The sequence below is a fragment of the Schistocerca serialis genome, chromosome 3 (assembly GCF_023864345.2).
Source record: "Schistocerca serialis cubense isolate TAMUIC-IGC-003099 chromosome 3, iqSchSeri2.2, whole genome shotgun sequence".
Taxonomy (NCBI): Eukaryota; Metazoa; Arthropoda; class Insecta; order Orthoptera; family Acrididae; genus Schistocerca; species Schistocerca serialis.
In genome coordinates this window covers 774,676,342-774,695,744 of record NC_064640.1, presented here as the reverse complement: position 1 = coordinate 774,695,744, position 19,403 = coordinate 774,676,342, and the positions used below count along the sequence as shown (strand labels likewise).

At 40.0% G+C, this 19,403-nt stretch overlaps 1 protein-coding gene across 2 annotated transcripts in view; it reads right to left on the bottom strand.

Annotated features, from left to right (window-relative positions):
• Window positions 1-19,403, bottom strand: part of LOC126470621 (1-phosphatidylinositol 4,5-bisphosphate phosphodiesterase eta-2-like) — a 420,296-nt gene that overhangs the window by 78,894 nt on the left and 321,999 nt on the right. For both annotated transcript variants that reach the window (XM_050098579.1, XM_050098580.1), the window contains exons 6-8: window positions 12,799-12,956; window positions 5,859-5,976; window positions 5,604-5,689 (exon numbers count right to left, since the gene is read on the bottom strand). In XM_050098579.1, the coding sequence (XP_049954536.1) occupies window positions 5,604-5,689; window positions 5,859-5,976; window positions 12,799-12,956 (362 nt within the window). The remainder of the gene's footprint in view (window positions 1-5,603; window positions 5,690-5,858; window positions 5,977-12,798; window positions 12,957-19,403) is intronic.

Here is a 19,403-nt window from a genome sequence, read left to right as displayed (position 1 = left end):
AGACAATTCTTTGTGCAGTTGACGATAACCTTAATGTCAGCGTCAGAGAAGTTGCTGCTGTACAAGGCAACGTTGACCACGTCACTGTATGGAGAGTGCTACGGGAGAACCAGTTGTTTCCATACCATGTACAGCATGTGCAGGCACTATCAGCAGCTGATTGGTCTCCACGGCTACACTTCTGCTAATGGATCATCCAACAATGTGTCAATCCTCATTTCAGTGCAAATGTTCTCTTTACGGATGAGGCTTCATTCCAATGTGATCAAATTGTAAATTTTCACAATCAACATGTGTGAGCCGATGAGAATCCGCATGCAATTGTGCAATCACGTCATCAACACAGATTTTCTGTGAACGTTTGGGCAGGCATTGTAGGTGATGTCTGGATTGGCCCCCATGTTCTTCCACCTACGCTCAATGGAGCACGTTATCATGATTTCATACGGGATACTCTACCTGTGCTGCTAGGACATGTGCCTTTACAAGTACGACACAACATGTGGTTCATGCACGATGGAGCTCCTGCACATTTCAGTCAAAGTGTTCGTACACTTCTCAACAACAGATTCGGTGACCAATGGATTGGTAGAGGTGGACCAATTCCATGGCCTTCACGCTCTCCTGACCTCAACCCTCTTGACTTTCATTTATGGGGGCATTTGAAAGCTCTTGTCTATGCAAACCCGGTACCACATGTAGAGACTGTTCATGCTCGTATTGTGGATGGCTGTGATACAATACGCCATTCTCCAGGGCTGCATCAGCACATCAGGGATTCCATGCGACGGAGGGTGGATGCATGTATCCTCGCTAATGGAGGACATTTTGAACATTTCCTGTAACAAAGTGTTTGAAGTCATGCTGGTACGTTCTGTTGCTGTGTGTTTCCATTCCATGATTAATGTGATTTGAAGAGAAGTAATAAAATGAGCTCTAACATGGAAAGTAAGCGTTTCCGGACACATGTCCACACAACGTATTTTCTTTCTTTGTGTGTGAGGAATGTTTCCTGAAAGTTTGGCTGTACCTTTTTGTAACACCCTGTGTTGGTAAAACAGCAAGGACACTAAAAGCATCTCAATAAACTGCCATATTGTATTAAAAAACACTTTAAGTACTACAATGTACCAGTTTTTTTGGCCAAGTTGTAGTGGCCTTCCTCAGAGGAAAGCTTGATTAGTCAAGGTGTAAGTACATCAGTATTATTACTTTCAATAGACCATCGATGTCACATTTAGTAGACTGTATTGACCCTAAAATAATATTGGACAGTATAAAGAGAAAGGGAGAAGATGTATGGCTAACAATTTGTGAGCTGCATGACTGCTGGCGATTGGTAGCCCACTACAAAACTGCAATAAATTTCTGGGGGCTGTGTTTTCCTGCTGTTGGTAGTAGAAATACAACACCAGTTGTGCATATGCAGTTTGTTAAGCTGGTTGTGGCTGTCTTCAGTAAACTCGCTGGCCTGCAATCACAACTGGCCCATCGTACTGGGATTACTAGCAGCTAGGATGATGGGAGCCTGTAGCTGTCTTCCCTGGTGGTGTGTCAGGCTGCTTCAGGGTTTCTATTGCCCCTCTTATTTTTTGTGTGCACATTCATGGCTGTCTTCCCAGTACTTGTGTGTCCTGAAACTTGATAGTCTGCCCACAGTCTTGATGGTTCATTGCTAGTGCTGATCCACTGTTTTGCCCCCTGCTATGCATTTGCTAACAGGCCTTCTGGTTTCCCCCATGTAGGCAGTACCACGCTCACACTGTGTCTCTTTTACTGTGTTCTTAGTAGACTCTACTAAACACTGGATCCTTTGGCCACCTTGGAAGGCTGTTTTTATGTCTCCTTGGTTATGCACCCAGGCTACTCAATGAATGAGACACTTGATGTAAAATAAGAACACCACTGGGAGCTGCTCTTACATTTTCTATATCTGACATCCTATTGAACTTATTAGCTCTTCATTTTGCTTTATTGTCCTATCCACTGGATCAGAAGGCATCACACAGCTCCATCAATTCTTGTTTGATATTGATTTTGTCACTGATGCAGTCAGATCAAGCAGTCAGCACATGTAGGATGGCACACTTCTGAACCTGATGATGATGGGATTCAGCATGTAACTACCAGTTGATGTGGGGTAGGTTCCTGGCAGACCTTGTGACACAGTTTGCCATTTTGCCAGTGGGAGCTCCATAAACCTCCACACCCAGGAAAGGAAATGCCCCATCACTTTCTTGTTCAAGTGTGATCTGCATGTTCTCATGCAGACTGTTAACATGCTGATGGGATTTATGCAGCTCTGCTCCTCCATGAGTCAAGATGACAAATGTTTAGTCTACATATTGCAGCCAATAGCAAGTGTGGAATTGTGTGGAGCTTAAGGCAGTTTACACAGATGCTTGCATAAAGATGTTTTCTGGTCTCAGAGAGAGTGGGATCTCATTGCCACTTTGTCCATTTGTTCATAATGTCTACCATACCATGTGAAATAGGTTGGTGACAAACAAAACAGCACCAGCTCACAGATATAAGGTGGAATTCATTCCTCAAGGATGTTCATTGTCTCTTCTCTTGGAATATTGGTGAAGAGAGACATTATGCCAAAGCCAACAAATATATCAGTTTTTCCATTGTTTGCTTAAATATATCAGTTTGCTGTACGTGCTACTCTGATATAAGTTAAATGAAGTGAGTCAAGTCCTTCACATATGATTCTGGATGTTCCATAAGGAATTGCAGGTTTATAGCCAGATACCTTGCTAGCTTGTAAGTAAATGTGTCAAAATTAACAGTAAGACTCAGAGGGAGGGAGTGGCACCTCTCCTAATGGATCTTAGCTACTCCATAAATTCTTGGTGTTATTGTGATTTGGTGATGAGTCCCCTGGCTGTGTCATGATTAATTCTGGAGTCTTGGATTAAGGCTCACATCTCAGTAATAATCTTTGCTGTTGCATCACTGCCATGGTCCTTGTAGATGGGATAACTCAACAATTCCACCATTTTTTATGCATATTGCATCCTTTCCATTACAACTGTGGCTTTGCCTTTATGCATTTGGAGAACCATGATCTCCATTCCTCTACATCCTTCTATGGTGGCTCTTTCTTCCTGAGAGATGTTACATTAGTGTGGTTTTACTCTTTTTAGGGTTCTGATTGTATCTTGTGTGACCTTTTTGGCTTCAACGTGTGAGACCTGTTAGAATGCTGATTTACAGAATTAATATTATGAAAAAATGGATGGAGTGGCAATGAGATTCCCCTTTCTCTGATAGAGTTGAACAGCTTTATGCAAACTTTCTTAAACTCCAAGCAATTGCTGCTGTTGGCTGTGATACATGGGTGACACATTTGTCATTTGGGTGCATTTAGAAGCATTGCAGCAAAATTTATATCAGTGTATTAACACCCTACATAACAACATCCAGTTCACATTAGAATGAGAAAGTAACAGCGTGGTTCTGTTCTTGATATGGAGGTTTACAGAACTGCCAGTGACAAAATGGTAAACTGGGTTACAAGGTCTACAGGAAAACCTTGCACACCAACATGTACCTACATACCAAATCTCATAATCGTCAGGTTTGGAAATGTTTCATTCTACTCACATTGACCATTTGAGGCCACTGCATCAGTGATAAAAACAATATCAAACAAGAATTGATGGATCTGCCAAACACCTTCTAAGTCAATGGATATTGCAATAAAACAATAAGAAGAGTTTACAAGTTCAGTAGGATGCCAGATACAGAAAATGAAATAAAAGCACAGCTCCTGATGGTGCACCTACCTGATGTCAGGGGCATCAGTCACTGAGCAGCCTAGCTGCTTCACCAAGGAGTCATCAAGCCAGCCTTCTGAAGTGGCCACAGGATCTAGGATTTGGTATGGTCCACTAAGGATATTGGCACTAATGATGCACAAACAAAGTTGCAGGCACACTATGGAGTTTTGAGAAGCATGAGTACTGGCAACACAGCTGTGGCTGTGCACACAAAATGTAAGAGAGGCAATCAAAATCCTGAAGCAGCCTAACAACATGAACAGGGAAGACAGCTACAGCCTCCCAGTGTGACTGCGTATGCACAACTGGTGTCACCTTTCCCCTACTAACAGCAGGTGAACACAGCCCCCAGAAGTTTACTGCAGATTTGTAATGGCCTACCAACTTCCAGTAAGCTGTGCAACCCACAGTCATCCACATATCCCCACCCCCTCTTCTTACACACATCAGTTATTTTAAGACTAATAAAATCTACTAAATATGATATTGGTGGCCTAGTGACACTCTCAGGATGCAAAATATTGGTGGACCCAAAACCCAGATAGTCAGTTTTTTCTCTGAGGAAATGTGGCCAAAACATTGGTACATTTTAGTATTTTAAATATTGTGTAAGATGACACTGCAATATACATAGAATGCTTTCAATGCTATTGACACCTGTCACTGAAGCCTATGCATTTACACCAGTAAATGAATTCATTAAAGAACACGAATACCACATACATTTAGGGCAAATGGCAAAATCAACAGTAGCAGAGTGCTAATTAAAATGTGACCAGATTATGAATTTTAAGAACATATGGGTCCTTGTGGCCAATGGCCTTGCCACAGTGGTAACACTGGTTCCCATCATATCACCGTAGTTATGCGCTGTCAAGCCGGGCTAGCACTTGGATGGGTGACCATCCAGTCCGCCGAGTGCTGTTGGCAAGCGGGGCACACTCAGCCCTTGTGAGGCAAACTGAGGAGACACTTGATTGAGAAGTAGTGGCTCCGGTCTCGGAAACTGACATACGGCTGGGAGAGTGGTGTACTGATCACATGCCTCTCCATATCCGCATCCAGAGATGCCTAAGGGCTGAGGATGACATGGCGGCCTGTCAGTACTGTTGGGCCTTCATGGCCTGTTCAGGAGGAGTTTACATTAGTTTATGGGTCCTTGTGCAAGAAACATTTTTAGAAGGAAAGCTCATGAAGTAGTCAAAATAAAAAAGAATGAATACAATTTCAATAGAGGTGATGATAAAAGGCTTCTGTCTTTCTGGCTACCCACTATTAAAGAAGTAAACACCCAGCCTTGGTGATTGGGGACATAAATAGGTACCAGGAAAAAAATGAGGCAGCACAGCAACAATAAAATTTTGAATTCACCCTCTCCATCTTATTTTAGTATGTACCCAATGATGATGGTCCACAAATAGCAGCCAGAAGATGTTTGTCCAATGACTCCACTTCTCAGAAAAAGTGCAGGAGAATAGCCTTTTCTAAGTGGATGCAACACTGTCATTTGAAAGTGTTCAGCCAGTGGAATCCTGAAGAACATCCCAGCACAGAGAGAGAACTACTGAACAGTGAAGAAGTTTGAAGAGCAATATGTCAGAAGAGTTTATCATCACCTGCAACAGGCACAAAAGTCTGAAGACTTCCAAATTCTCATTTAGCCTGCTTTAATGCAATGTTGCAAAAACACTATTGAAACATAGTTTCAATTCTCTTGGTATCAGAGGTGTCATAAACATAAAACTTTCCCACTGAAATGGCATCATACAATGGCTATTTGGACTAAAGTTCTTTATGATGTTCAGCGTTACTTACATTCGACACAGCGACAATCTTTTTTCAGAGCGCTGATGTATCCCTCTACACTGCTGTCCCCTCTTAGCTGCCCTCCTGTGAGATATCTGAAAGAAAGCATTTATTTTTAACCAGGCAAATTATCCATCTAAGTAAGATCATTTTAAATGGGTTTTATTTTCATTGCATCATTTTTGAGCAATCTAACTCAAGGAAAGTGACAAAATTCAGACAGTAGAAAGAAGGTTACTAGTACTTTTATAAGACCTTACTTACGTGTTATGGGATGATGCAATGTAGTAGTGATTCAACGGTTGAGACATATCTTGATAAACGACTTTGTGATCTGGCCTGAATATTTCAAATTCTTCTGACATCAGAAGGTTTGTAAAACCTAAGGAAGGAAATATGGATTTAATTTTTGTTCAATTAAATTGAACACTGCTGCAAATGACTGAAATATGTTATATTCATATTGTTAATTTATGCCCTTCGAGTAGCTTTTTTTTTACTTTCCTCTTTAGCTTACAAGTAAATACAAAATCCATGCCCACTTTAGTTGAGCTGATTTTGTTCTCAATCAACCCCATTTCAACTCACATTGTAGAAAAATATTTCAACAGAGTGAAACATATGGGGAATCCAAAACAGGCAATCCAAATGTCACAGGTTGTGAAGCAGCCATTTAAACTGAGCATGTCATGCTCAGCAGAATGGGTGGCCAACTTTGTTGTGGTCATTTGTTTGAGTTGACAGCTAGACTCACATGAAGCCTGTCACTATGGCTTGTTCACCCTTTTTATACACTGGTACTGTCCATGCAAGTTTCAGAAAGTCTGAAAATACACCAGCAGTAAAACTTTTATTAATTATCATAGTTAATGGTTCGGCAATTTTGTACATCATTTTCTTGCGGACAATAGTAGACATTCTGTATACACCCCAACTATCAGAAAGTTTATAAGATATTACAATCTTTATTATATCTCTTTCATTCCCCCCCCCCCCAGTTCATCAAGGTGCATCTTTTGCCATTTATTATAGCATCACGTCCCAGGCTGCCTTGCACGAGTCGTGAATTCCTTTGATGAACCTATCATTGCTTTTCTTTGTGCCTTCTTCTTCATCTTTTAAGTCTTTTTGCTTCCAAATATCTGCTGTATAGCACTTTATTTGCACTGGGATCTGTTGCTGTTTTGTAGTGATCATGTAATAGCAGTAGCATGCACTTTAATTTTTTCAGTTCATCAGTATACAATGCTTTTTCTTTCACACGGTGGCTGTGTTGTGACATGTTTGCAGGACATTTCTTTTTGGTCTTCTGTGGATAGATAGTCAAATTTGGCTTTGATGATCTGGAAAAACTCTTTAAATACATCAGTTGCTGCCATTTCCTGCAATTCAGGCTCCCACTTTATTCGCTTTATTGTAGATACTGGTGTCTGAAAAGCATTTAATGTTTCCTTATTTATGACACTTTTTGTGAATACATCATTAGAATGCCAGCTGATGGCATTCCAAACCTCTTGATGTGTCAACAGACATAGTGCACTGCCCACGGGTGGTAACCACTGTAGCCAGCATCCACATGTTGTTTGCCCTATACGAGCGTGCCCATGCTGCTGAGAATGATGGATACTGCCCGATGTGCTAGATGCATGGTAGCTGGGGGTGTGGGGACAGGAAATGGAAAAGAGTTCAGGGTTGTATTTCATGGAGAAGCTCTGCTGGGGTACTGTCATGGATGGGAATTGTCCTGTACATACTCAGGGACATGTTGAGTGCAGTTGTGATGGTAGTGATTTAGACTGATTTCAGCATTTGCTGCTTATATGTCCACACCATCACTCTGTTTTGCCATTGAAGGATGGATGGAATGGCAGATTAAGAAGCTGCTTTACACCACTGAAGACACAGAAGCTGTCACCATGAATTGTTGTTTACTGTCTGATATGATGGTTTGGGAAGGCTTTCGATGGCTAGAATCTGGAAAAGTGTGTTAATTCTGATTCGTTGTGCTGGATGCTATACTGATGACGTATGGGTAACTGGATTAAGCATCCACGACTACTAACCACACAGAGCCCAGAGATGGCCTCACATAATCCAAACGAATGTGGTCCCAGGGTGATGGGGGGTCGTCCTGGAGACAAAAACTCATGGAGGTGCAGCCTGATGACGGGAGCAAGTGGTACAGCTGCACACCATAGCTTCCATGTCCTCATCTAAACCTAGTCAGAAAAAACATGTCACCATGCTAGAGCTTTCATGTATGACATTCAACAGTGACCACGATGGAGTAGTTGTAAAACCTGAGGCCACAGGGCTGCCAGGATGATGACTTGGTGAGCGTCTGCCTCAGTGTCTATCAGAAGGACACACTGTAGTAGAGGTTAGTTGAGGCCCAGAGCTCTGGACTGGTGTTCTTCGATAAGTATGTTGGCCACCCATGGAGTACACAGTGTATGACTTGCCATAAGATTGGGTGGCAGAGCGTGTACACAGTGATTTGTGCAGCTGTAATGGACAACCTATTGAAGGCTTGTCTCTGTTCCCCATCTATGTGGAAATTTTATACTTTCTGCTGGTCACGGGCCAGGCCTGGTCCAGTGGGTAGGTGAGATGGAGCATCTGCATTTGTGTGTTGCACTGTGGCTTGTGTTTAATGGTATAATTGTAGAAGCTGACTAAAAGCACCCAATGCTGGAGGCATTGTGGTAGCCATTCAGGAAGACAAAGGTACAGCCCTAAAAGTACTATCATAGGTTTGTGGTGCATTGTTGGAGTGAACTTACTCCTAAATGCTTAAACATGGAATTTATAAATTACAAAACCAAAAACAAGAACAATGGTGCATTACTACTAGTGATAAGAAGATGAGATGATTATACCACTAAAGGTGCTCCACCTTTAGTGGTATAATCATCTCATCTTCTTATCACTAGTAGTAATGCACCACTGGAAGCTTTATAGTCCTGTTGGCAACATTAATTGGCTGGTGAAATGGCAGCAGTGCAGCACACTGAGGCCAGTGCTGCGACATGGCAATATTAGCGCTTGTAACTTTAACAGTGTCACCTATTAATCAAGATCGAGTACCATGCATTCTGGCAGCCATTCAAAGACATCAGGCTGGGATACCAGAGTCAGTAACAATATGATAGAACAAATTCATGATGAGGCCTGTTGAAGATTCACATAGCTTATTCATCAGCTTAGCAACATGGATCTGACCAGTTCTGCTGAAAGTACAACCACTGATCCTACAGAAATAAATACAGCAGCAACAACAATAATGGCAGTAGAAGTGGGTGCAGTAACAGCAACAGTAGTAGCAGCAGCAGTAGCAGCATAAACAGCAACTACAACAGACAGTGCAACAACTGGTGGTTCACAAACAGTAATGGGCACCATATTGTCACTGCCATCGTCATAGCCATAGCCTCAGTGGTGGTATGACAGTTAACCTGCTATGTTACCAGTGTTACCTATTTTTCTATAGTTAACTGAGATGTCAAGGATGATTGGAGCACTTATACCTCATGCATTTGCCATGATTTTCATGTTCAGTAGATAATTTTTTAGAAAAATGTGTTAGTAGTTTGTACTAGTTTTGTGATCCAAAATGTTACGGAAAGATCCCAGTCACTATGACATACAATGTTCCACCATCACATGGAAAATGGAACTGAAAAACACTCAGAGCTTCCAGTTACAGGTGTACACAAGCCCCCAGATTGGGAATTATTCTTTTGCCAAACTCATACTCCACCCAATATGACCATGTCCTCGGAGGCACTTGACAGTTGGCAAGGCCAAGTGACATGTGTGACTTACTGAATGCCACAGACACAGCAAGCACAGTTCCCTTAAAATGCAACAATAATCTATATTACACTGCATGCCATTAAAATTGAAATCCCAGGAAGGATAGCAAATAGTGAAATTTTAGTTATTGTGGATACACAGCATAACAAAAAGTATACATAATCACCTTTGTAGGTTATTTGAGGGTATGCAGCCTGTGAAACTTTGTACACAGAGTGGCCACCTCTGCAGCAACAATGGCTCCAACCTGGCATGGCATGGAATTGAATTGAACTTGGGTGATAGATATACAGGGTCGTCCAAAATGATCTTTATAGCTTTGATCACATGTATTTCACACCTAAACTTTCTTTAGTTTTTATAGGTTAGCTACTGATGAAAATGGTCATTGCCCCAGTATGGCAGAGTGTGTGGAATGCTTGTTGCACCAATTTTGCATCTGCATCACTCATTCTCGGATGCCCAAAACTCGTCCTCTTTTTGACACTTCCTGTTTCTTTGAAGCTCATGTGTGTTTGTCCGATGGTTGGACATGATGGTGATGTGCTTCTGTAATGTATCCAGATCTGGCCTCTATCAACCATTCTACACACAAGAAAAGATCTTTAAGTGTGTGTGAACATTACATCATGTACTACACATTTCTATCTATCCATGTTTCTGAAATACGCATGGTCAGAGTTATAAATATCATTTTGGAACACCTTGAAGATACATTATTCTATGCCAGAGTTCATCAGTTCTAGTTGCTGGTGAGTGGTCATGTGCCAGTCTTTTGGCATCCTATGACCAGATTTTCCCAAGGGTGAAAGATCTGGAGAATTAACCAGAGGTGATTATGACGTGTATGCATTGGTACTCCATACTATTATACCAGGTGCTGAGCCCATATGATGTAGATCAATGCTATCTGGCAAAGTCCATTGTCCTTGCACAATAGGCTGCATGATGCGCAACTTCACTCACAACATTCATGGCGAGGTCCATCTTTGCAACCACAACACCATGTAGTGCGGTACAGATGGGGCAACAACATGTCGAATGGACTGCTCAGGATTGGCACCATGTTCTCTTCACTGATGAGTGTTGCATATGCCTTCAACCACACAGTCATCGCAGACATGTTTGGAGGCAACCTGGTCAGGCTGAATGCCTTAGACACACTGTCCAGCGAGTGCAGCAAGGTGGAGGCTCCCTGATATTTTGGGGTGGCACTATGTGGGGCTGAAGTATGCCACTGGTGGTCATGGAAGGTTCCGTAACGGCTGTACGATACATGAATGCCATTCTCCGATCAATAGTGCAACCATATCAGCAGCTTATTGGCGAGGCATTCATTTTCATGGACCGTCTGAATGCCACCCAGCATGGATTAAAAAACATCGATCATGTGAAACCCAACTTACACTTTCCTCATACGACATAGTGAAAGCTTTGGATCAAGGCAACCAGGTACATGCAGTATTTCTTGATTGCTGAAAAGCATTTGACTCAGTGCTGCACCTACATTTATAGTCAAAGATACAATCATATGTGGTATCAAGTGAAATTTGTGGTAGGGAGGACAAAGCATGTTATTGTGGATGGAGAGTCATCGTCAGATGCAGAAATATCTTCGTGTGTGTGCTCCATGGAAGTTTGTTGGGATCCTTGCTGTTCATATTGTATATTAATGACCTTGCAGACAATATTAATAATAAAATCCAGCTTTTTGCAGACAGTGCAGTTATCTATAGTGAAGTGTATCTGAAGGAAGCTGCATAAATATTCAGTTATATCTTGATATGATTTCAACATGATGCAGAGGTTGGCAACTGGCTCTACACATTCAGAAATGTAAAATTTTGCACTTCACAAAATGAAAAAACATAGTATCCTATGACTATAATATCAATGAGTCACTGTTGGATTAGGCCAACTCATACAAATACCTGGGTGGAACACTTTGTATGGATATGAAATTGAATGATCATGTAGGTTCAGTCATGGATAAAGCAGGTGGTAGACTTTGGTTTATTGGTAGAATATTGGGGAAGTGCAATCAGTCTGCAAAGGAGAATGCTTACAAATCACGCATGCAACCAGTTCTAGAATATTTCCTAAGTGTGTGGGACCCATACCAGATAGGACTAACAGGGTATACTGAATGTATACAGAGAAGGCCGGCATGAATGGCCACTTAGGGATTGTAAAGATAACATTACAATAATTATTGCATGCACAGAAGCATTCAAACAATCATTGTTCCCATGCTCCACACATGAAAGGAACAGGAAGAAACCCTAATAACTGGTACAATGGGTCATACCCTCTACCATGCACCCAACAGTGGTTTCCAGAGTATAGGTGTAGATGTAGGCGTAGATCTTGACAAATGGGAGCAGTAATTTTGGGGAATGATAAATCAAAGTCTTGATGACCCTCTCACTGCTGAATTGTGACACATTTTAGACATTTCTCCTAATTACATGAGGCATAATGTGATACTGTCATCAACAAACAACATTCAAATGCAATTTCTGAATGAGAAATTTATTATGTAATCTTGCTTTATATATCCAATTTGTACAGTTTCTGTGTGAAATGCTGACCATTTACATAGTCAAATATCCAGTGCACTTCATGACAGTTTGATATTGTTGTATGTCATCTTTGCGATGCTGCAATTTTAATAGCCAACAGTGTATTTTAAAATGTTTCACAGTAGCAATTTTGGTAGGAGCTGTATAAGATACAGCATTACTTGCATTTTAACATCTGCCAATTCTTTCATGTGAATTTTTCGCTCCCTAAATTCTGAGTTGAACTATAAAAATACATATGTTCTAAAACAGTCCTCAGAATATCAAACCCAGTATTGATTATAATTGATATATTCAGAAATTTCACATAATTATGATACAGTTTTCAACTAATAATTTTGATAATTATCAAGGTATTCATGTTGAATGTGATATCATTTTAATCATCTCAAAAGAGCAGATGGAGGTATGTATGTTGGTGAAGAGATGTTGTTTGTTCTTTTATTGTTATTAAATGGCGTTTGACTGCTACAGTGATGGAAGGTAGTCATGGTTATTTGTGGGATGCAAGAAAAGGCATTATGGGAATTCTGAGACATGGAATTTTTGTGAGTTTATGTGGCAGTTTGATTTTGAAGAACTTGTCCATTATCAGGTTGGTTCTGATGTGCGATTTCCAAAAGTTCACTGTAACTTTGTTCTGTACTTGAGGGATGGTCTTTAAATATTTATTTGTATTATAGTAGGATAGAAATGAGACTCAGCCGTACTTGCTATTGAAATAGTGTTAGAATACTGGGACTTTTGGCCATTCCATATGAAAGTTGATTAATAGGAAAGTCGCTCACACGTAGATTTTTTCTTACCAATAAATGACAGTTTTTGATTATTTCTCATTTCTGACTGTTCAAAAGCCTCAATCCATGATAAACATTGCTCCTCCGTTACATTGTTCAAATGTTGTTCTTTCTTCATAAAATTTTGCAGCTCTTTAACACCCATTTCTTCAGGATTTTTAGCATACCTGTAAAGAAACACATATGATGGAAATTTCAAAAAATGTACATATGCTATTAAATTAGCAACACAAATTACCATGTGCATACTAGTATTCATGGAGACAGAGTAAGTCATGATATTATGAAGAGCATAAATTGTGCTCTGGAAAAAGGATTTCTCAGTCTGTAGTAGCATCTTCCAAACTGTCATTAATGGTTCCAGAAGGACTGTAGCAAAAACTGCATATGATATTTAGATCACTATTGTGCAACCATATTTCACTTTAATGACATGTTAGATAAGTAAAATATTATTGAGCAACTGCTACTTTAGGAATAAACATGACTTTTATTATAATGATAAAGTCTAACTTTCTGAAGGAAGAATCCCCAACAAATACAACCAATTTCATTGACATGTTATATTTCTTTTCCTCTGCATTTAAATTTGTACGTGAAAAAAAAGAAATACACCCCACATGCATGGAGATAAGTTGCAGGAATGCTGCCCAGCATATGAAATACCTCACCACAAAGTATAAAAATAAAGAAAAATTTGTACACAAATAGCCAACTAAGGGCTAAGAGTAATATCACATTTGTAGTAAGCCTATAGGAATGTGGTGCCTTGCAGGGCCTTCAGCCATCATTTCATGTGTAGTAATTGATAACTTTGTTTTGCTATCACTATATCAGAACATTCACCCATATAACATCAGAAATGATATATGATTCTGCAACCACTGCTCAGATTTGGAAAAAATATCTCTAGGATCATAAACAAGAAATATTTTTTGGGTAAAAGTAAAGATTCAGATGTAAAGGAATCCAGTTCATTGCATCTCTTATAATGCACCAATTTAAAAAAAAAAAAGAAAAAGAAAAAGAAAACACTGCTATCAGCTATCACTGGCTGCAATGAGTATTTGATTCTCTCTCTCCCCCTCCCCCCAATGACTAGTACCTGAATGGATAAATATATTGTTTGATCAGGTGTGCAAACTTTGGAGCCACATCAGGTACCATGAGCAAGGAAACGGGCTTGTTTGCAGAAACATATTTATCCACACAGACAGGGTGGTGCTGTCTGAAGCATAGTGGATTGTCAGTATCATGATTATTATTACTGTAGCTTCCCTTTGCAGGGCAGCAGAGAGAAGTTAGCCCACTGCGGTGAGTCCAACAGCAACACTGGAACAGGAATGGCACCACATTGCCTATTCAGATGAGTCATGATTTTGCATACAGCATCATGATGGATGTACCCATGTTACAGTCATCATATAGATCCACAACGTGGTGTGGTGGTATAGGGTCACTGAGTACAGAGCACTATAGCCTCTGGTCCACATAGCCAGTAATTTGGACAGCTGGAATTACGTTTCTGACTTGTTGAGGCCTGTGGTTGTGACTTGTCGTCAAGATCTTCATCATGTTATCATTCAAAGGGATAATATGAAACTGCATACAGCCTGTGCTCTGCTGACCTACCTCAATACAGACAGTGTCCAACTGATGCCTTGACCAGCATGTTCTTCAAATCTCACATCCATTGAAAACATCTGCTCGTGAGTTGCCAAGAGGTTGGTATACCACCACTTGCCACTCTCTATGACAGAAAAATTTTGGCATAGAGTAGAGGTATCACAGAATGATGTATCTGTCATTCAAGGTCAGTTCAATTCTATGCCCAGCCTGGTTTGAGCAGGTGCTACTGCCTCAGGTAGCAAATGTGTGTATTAAATTCTGCTACCTATATACCCCATTTATTCTACAAATTTTGTATTATTACACTGTGTACTTACAATAAGAAAGATTATGTTAGTTACTAGTTGTCTGGGGATCAGAATTTTAATGCCCAGTAGTGTATTTCTGGATTCCTGGCATGTTACACATCCTCAAGAACCTTCTCACTGCTGATATATCGAATCTAATGAAATCAAACAATGGAAAATCCAGAATGGAATGTAACAGTATTTTGAAAAGGATAGTTGTTACTCACCATATAGTGGAGATACTGAGTTACAGATAGGTACAACAAAAAGACTGTCACAAATAAGCTTTTGGTCAGCAAGACCTCTGTCAAAACTAGATGACAGCCACACATGCACACTCATGCAAACACAACTCACACACACGACTGCAGTCCTGGAAACTGAAGCAACACTGCCAGTTACGAGAAGCTGCTGTCATGTGTGTGTGAGTGCGTGCATGCGCGCGCGGGTGTGTGTGTGTGTGTGTGTGTGTGTGTGTGTGTGTGTGTGTGTGTGTGTGTGTGTGTGCGTGCGTGTGTGTGTGCGTGCGTGCGTGCGCGCGCGCGCGCGCGCGCGCGCGCCTGTCGTCTTTTCTGATGAAGGCCTTGATGGCTGTAACCTTACTTGTGATAGTCTTTTTGTTGTGCCTATCTTTGAATCGGCATCTCTGCTATATGGTGAGTAGCAACTTTCCTTTTCATAATATTCAGTCTAATGAAATATTAATATTAGACAGAAAATACGATGTGATATGACATTTGATATCATACCAGTGCTGTACAGCAGTAGCTGACCTAATCAGTCACCTGAAAGGAGAGAAATCTGCTCTACTTAAAAACTCTCAACTTCTTGATGGCATTAGAAAGAGAGACTGTTCTTATGCTTCACTACAACTACGATGGTAAGGACTACCAGTGGTGTACAGCGTGTGATGACCCCTATTCTGAAGGAACAGACACATCGTATTTGTTTAATTAACTAATTAAATTGCGAGATTATGATATAGGGAAATATCAGCACATTAAATGAAAATCAATAAATTTTCCTTAATATTCCATATAAGTTACAGATTGATTATATTGACATGATATACAGCTTTCATGTGATGCAACTCTCACACTAAACAAATCTCTGCAGTCTTCAGCCTAAAATTCCAGGTTGCGATAATTCTGGGCAGTTGCCATTTTACAGCTGTTAGGAGTATAGTGAAGGCCATTTACTGTTCAAGTCCATTGGTTGGTTGTTTTGGGGAAGGAGACCAGACATCAAGGTCATTGATCTCATCGGATTAGGAAAGGAGAGGGAAGGAAGTCGGCCGTGCCCTTTGAAAGGAACCATCCCGGCATTTGCCTGGAGCGATTTAGGGAAATCACGGAAAACCTAAATCAGGATGGCCGGATGCGGGATTGAACTGTCGTCCTCCCGAATGTGAGGTTCAAGTCCATTGGTAACATATTTAGATATTAGTTGGGAAGAATCATTCTTGTCATTTTAACTCCCACATGCATAGTATAGCCTACTAGAGTAGAGCACAGTCAGAGCCTTATGTGAAAAAAGTACGACAGCACTCATGTAAACAGTATTATCAGCAAGCTAACAAATACAAATCTTCAGTTACAAATGCTTATTTGCATCACACTGCAGCAGCGTGATGAGTATGTGCATACAAAGCATATTCAGATGAAAAGAAAAAGGATAATGACAGTAAGTGTCAGAAAGGAAAGTGTTTTCTTACCAGCTGTGAAAATAGGAAACTGGAACAAGGCAGACACCCAGTTTTAAAAAACACATTTGAATCATTATGGTTTAGCAGATTTCAAATCTCTTTATCAATAGAGAGATACAAAACAAGAAAATTAAATAGTAAGACTGTAAACCAGCATATTTGATATCTCAATAATTAATTACAAAATTGTGTCCAAGATTAATTTCATTGTACTGACAATAATACATTATCTCCTCATGTCTGTAATAACTTTATCAAACTTTCTTTGATTAAACAACAATAAAATATCTTTCAATGCAAAAATTATTATTGTCAGTTCTTTGATGTAAACATTCCAAAAATAAATTCATGGAATCCAGATACTGATGGCTCCAGTTGTGCAAGTATCAATATATCTGACTGTCTGTATATGGCATACATAGGGGTCTGAAGGTGGCATTATTGAGATGCCAAAACTGGTTGTCTAGATAAAATAATTTCTCAAAACATAAAGCTGTTTGGCGATTTTTCTTGGTAAAAACTTTGATCTTGTGTAAAAAGTAGTAAATTACTCAGGCATGAAAGATTTTTAATGCTCCATCTAGGGACATCAAAATTCCTGCTCTTGAAACATTGAAATTCAAGGGCAAACTACAACAACACCTGTTTCAAAATTAATTCTGCTCAATTACTGAATTTTTTGGGATAAATGGAGTGCATATGTGTGTGGTTTTATATCATAACTAAAATGTTCCATATAGTGCAAGCATAAATAAAAATTATTTCTTGTCATAAAAGATATATTTGTTTTCAAATATTAATATATTACTAATATGAATGTCTCATTGTACGTTGAAAATTAATTCTGACATTTTGTTGTTTATACAACTTATTTATTTTCATGTATTATGCTGTAACACTAGGTGATATTAGTGATACCATGAATCTATCATACTGTACTCAACTGTATCAATTATTGTAAATCTTATGAAAAATTCCAGATTGTGAATATTCTAAAAACACTGACTTGTTCCATATCCTAGCAAATCTAATGCTTCGGGATCAATGGAACTCACAATAAAATAAAAAAAAAATAATATCTGATTCATGGAAACATGTCATGGAAATGCTGCCAGACTCTTGAAGATATCAAATGAAAGCCCATCTATAAAGTTTAAAGAACCAGTATTAAGTGAAGAATTAAAGATTATACTGCATACCCCTTTGTATCACTCCCACAGGGATTGTGGCTGAAAGATTAGGGTGATTTCATAGGCATTTAAACAGTCAGTGTTCCTGTGCTCTGTGCACAAACAGAATGGGAGGAATATATGGCACACTTACAGTTACTTTCACCATGTTCTTCACAGTGATTTGCAGAGTTGTAGATGTAGATGAAGACATAGATATTCATGATGCAATTCAGAGAATATACATCAAATAGTTGCTGTAAAATGTAACCACTGATATTCAGATAACTAAAAATGTAGATTATCATAGGTCTGAAATTAATATTGATCATGGGTAAGAATAATATGGTATAGCTGCAGTTTTTGTATGGTCTGCTTTCATGTAACTAACAACCAAACAGATAAGTTTGAAAAAGGGAGAGAAGCATCTAACACTAAACCATCAGCCCCTTGTCTCCTTCTAATCAACTTCTTGCATCCTCTTTTTCTTTCAGAACTACAACAGAAGGAACCATTACACAAATGGTTTACTAATGCCTCGTTGCTCAGCAATATAGTGTTTCATCATAATTCTATTTGAAGTTAACAATAAACTAGGGTTCTTCCACTTCTACTCCTTTACATTAAAGGCGTCCAAATTTAAAAAAATAATAAGACAGATATGATGATACTTGCCAGGGGTGTAAGCATCCTGATGAAGGATTCTGTCCCCCCAGAACAAGTAACAGATGGTTTATGACATTTAGTTTGAATAATCTACATGTTTCAAAAGCTTATCTTATACCCTTTCGTATTTATATTTTATAGATCTCATGACATACATTTTACAGGTCATCTGAGTGTACTGTATAAGAGACATGTCAATTTATGATTTATGATATACATAGTTGTAAAATTCTCTCACACTACTTTTTACCAGCACAGGTTTTATGTGGAATACAATAATATTATTAAATTGTGTTTCTCATGATGTGCCAGTATGTAATGTCTAAATTTTTCAGACATTATTTCATACATACAATATTAAACACAACACTATGATACACTCCTGGAAATTGAAATAAGAACACCGTGAATTCATTGTCCCAGGAAGGGGAAACTTTATTGACACATTCCTGGGGTCAGATACATCACATGATCACACTGACAGAACCACAGGCACATAGACACAGGCAACAGAGCATGCACAATGTCGGCACTAGTACAGTGTATATCCACCTTTCGCAGCAATGCAGGCTGCTATTCTCCCATGGAGACAATCGTAGAGATGCTGGATGTAGTCCTGTGGAATGGCTTGCCATGCCATTTCCACCTGGTGCCTCAGTTGGACCAGCGTTCGTGCTGGACGTGCAGACCGCGTGAGACGACGCTTCATCCAGTCCCAAACATGCTCAATGGGGGAGAGATCCGGAGATCTTGCTGGCCAGGGTAGTTGACTTACACCTTCTAGAGCACGTTGGGTGGCACGGGATACATGCGGACGTGCATTGTCCTGTTGGAACAGCAAGTTCCCTTGACGGTCTAGGAATGGTAGAACGATGGGTTCGATGACGGTTTGGATGTACTGTGCACTATTCAGTGTCCCCTCGACGATCACCAGTGGTGTACGGCCAATGTAGGAGATCGCTCCCCACACCATGATGCCGGGTGTTGGCCCTGTGTGCCTCGGTCGTATGCAGTCCTGATTGTCGCGCTCACCTGCACGGCGCCAAACACGCATACGACCATCATTGGCACCAAGGCAGAAGCGACTCTCATCGCTGAAGACGACACGTCTCCATTCATCCCTCCATTCACGCCTGTCGCGACACTACTGGAGGCGGG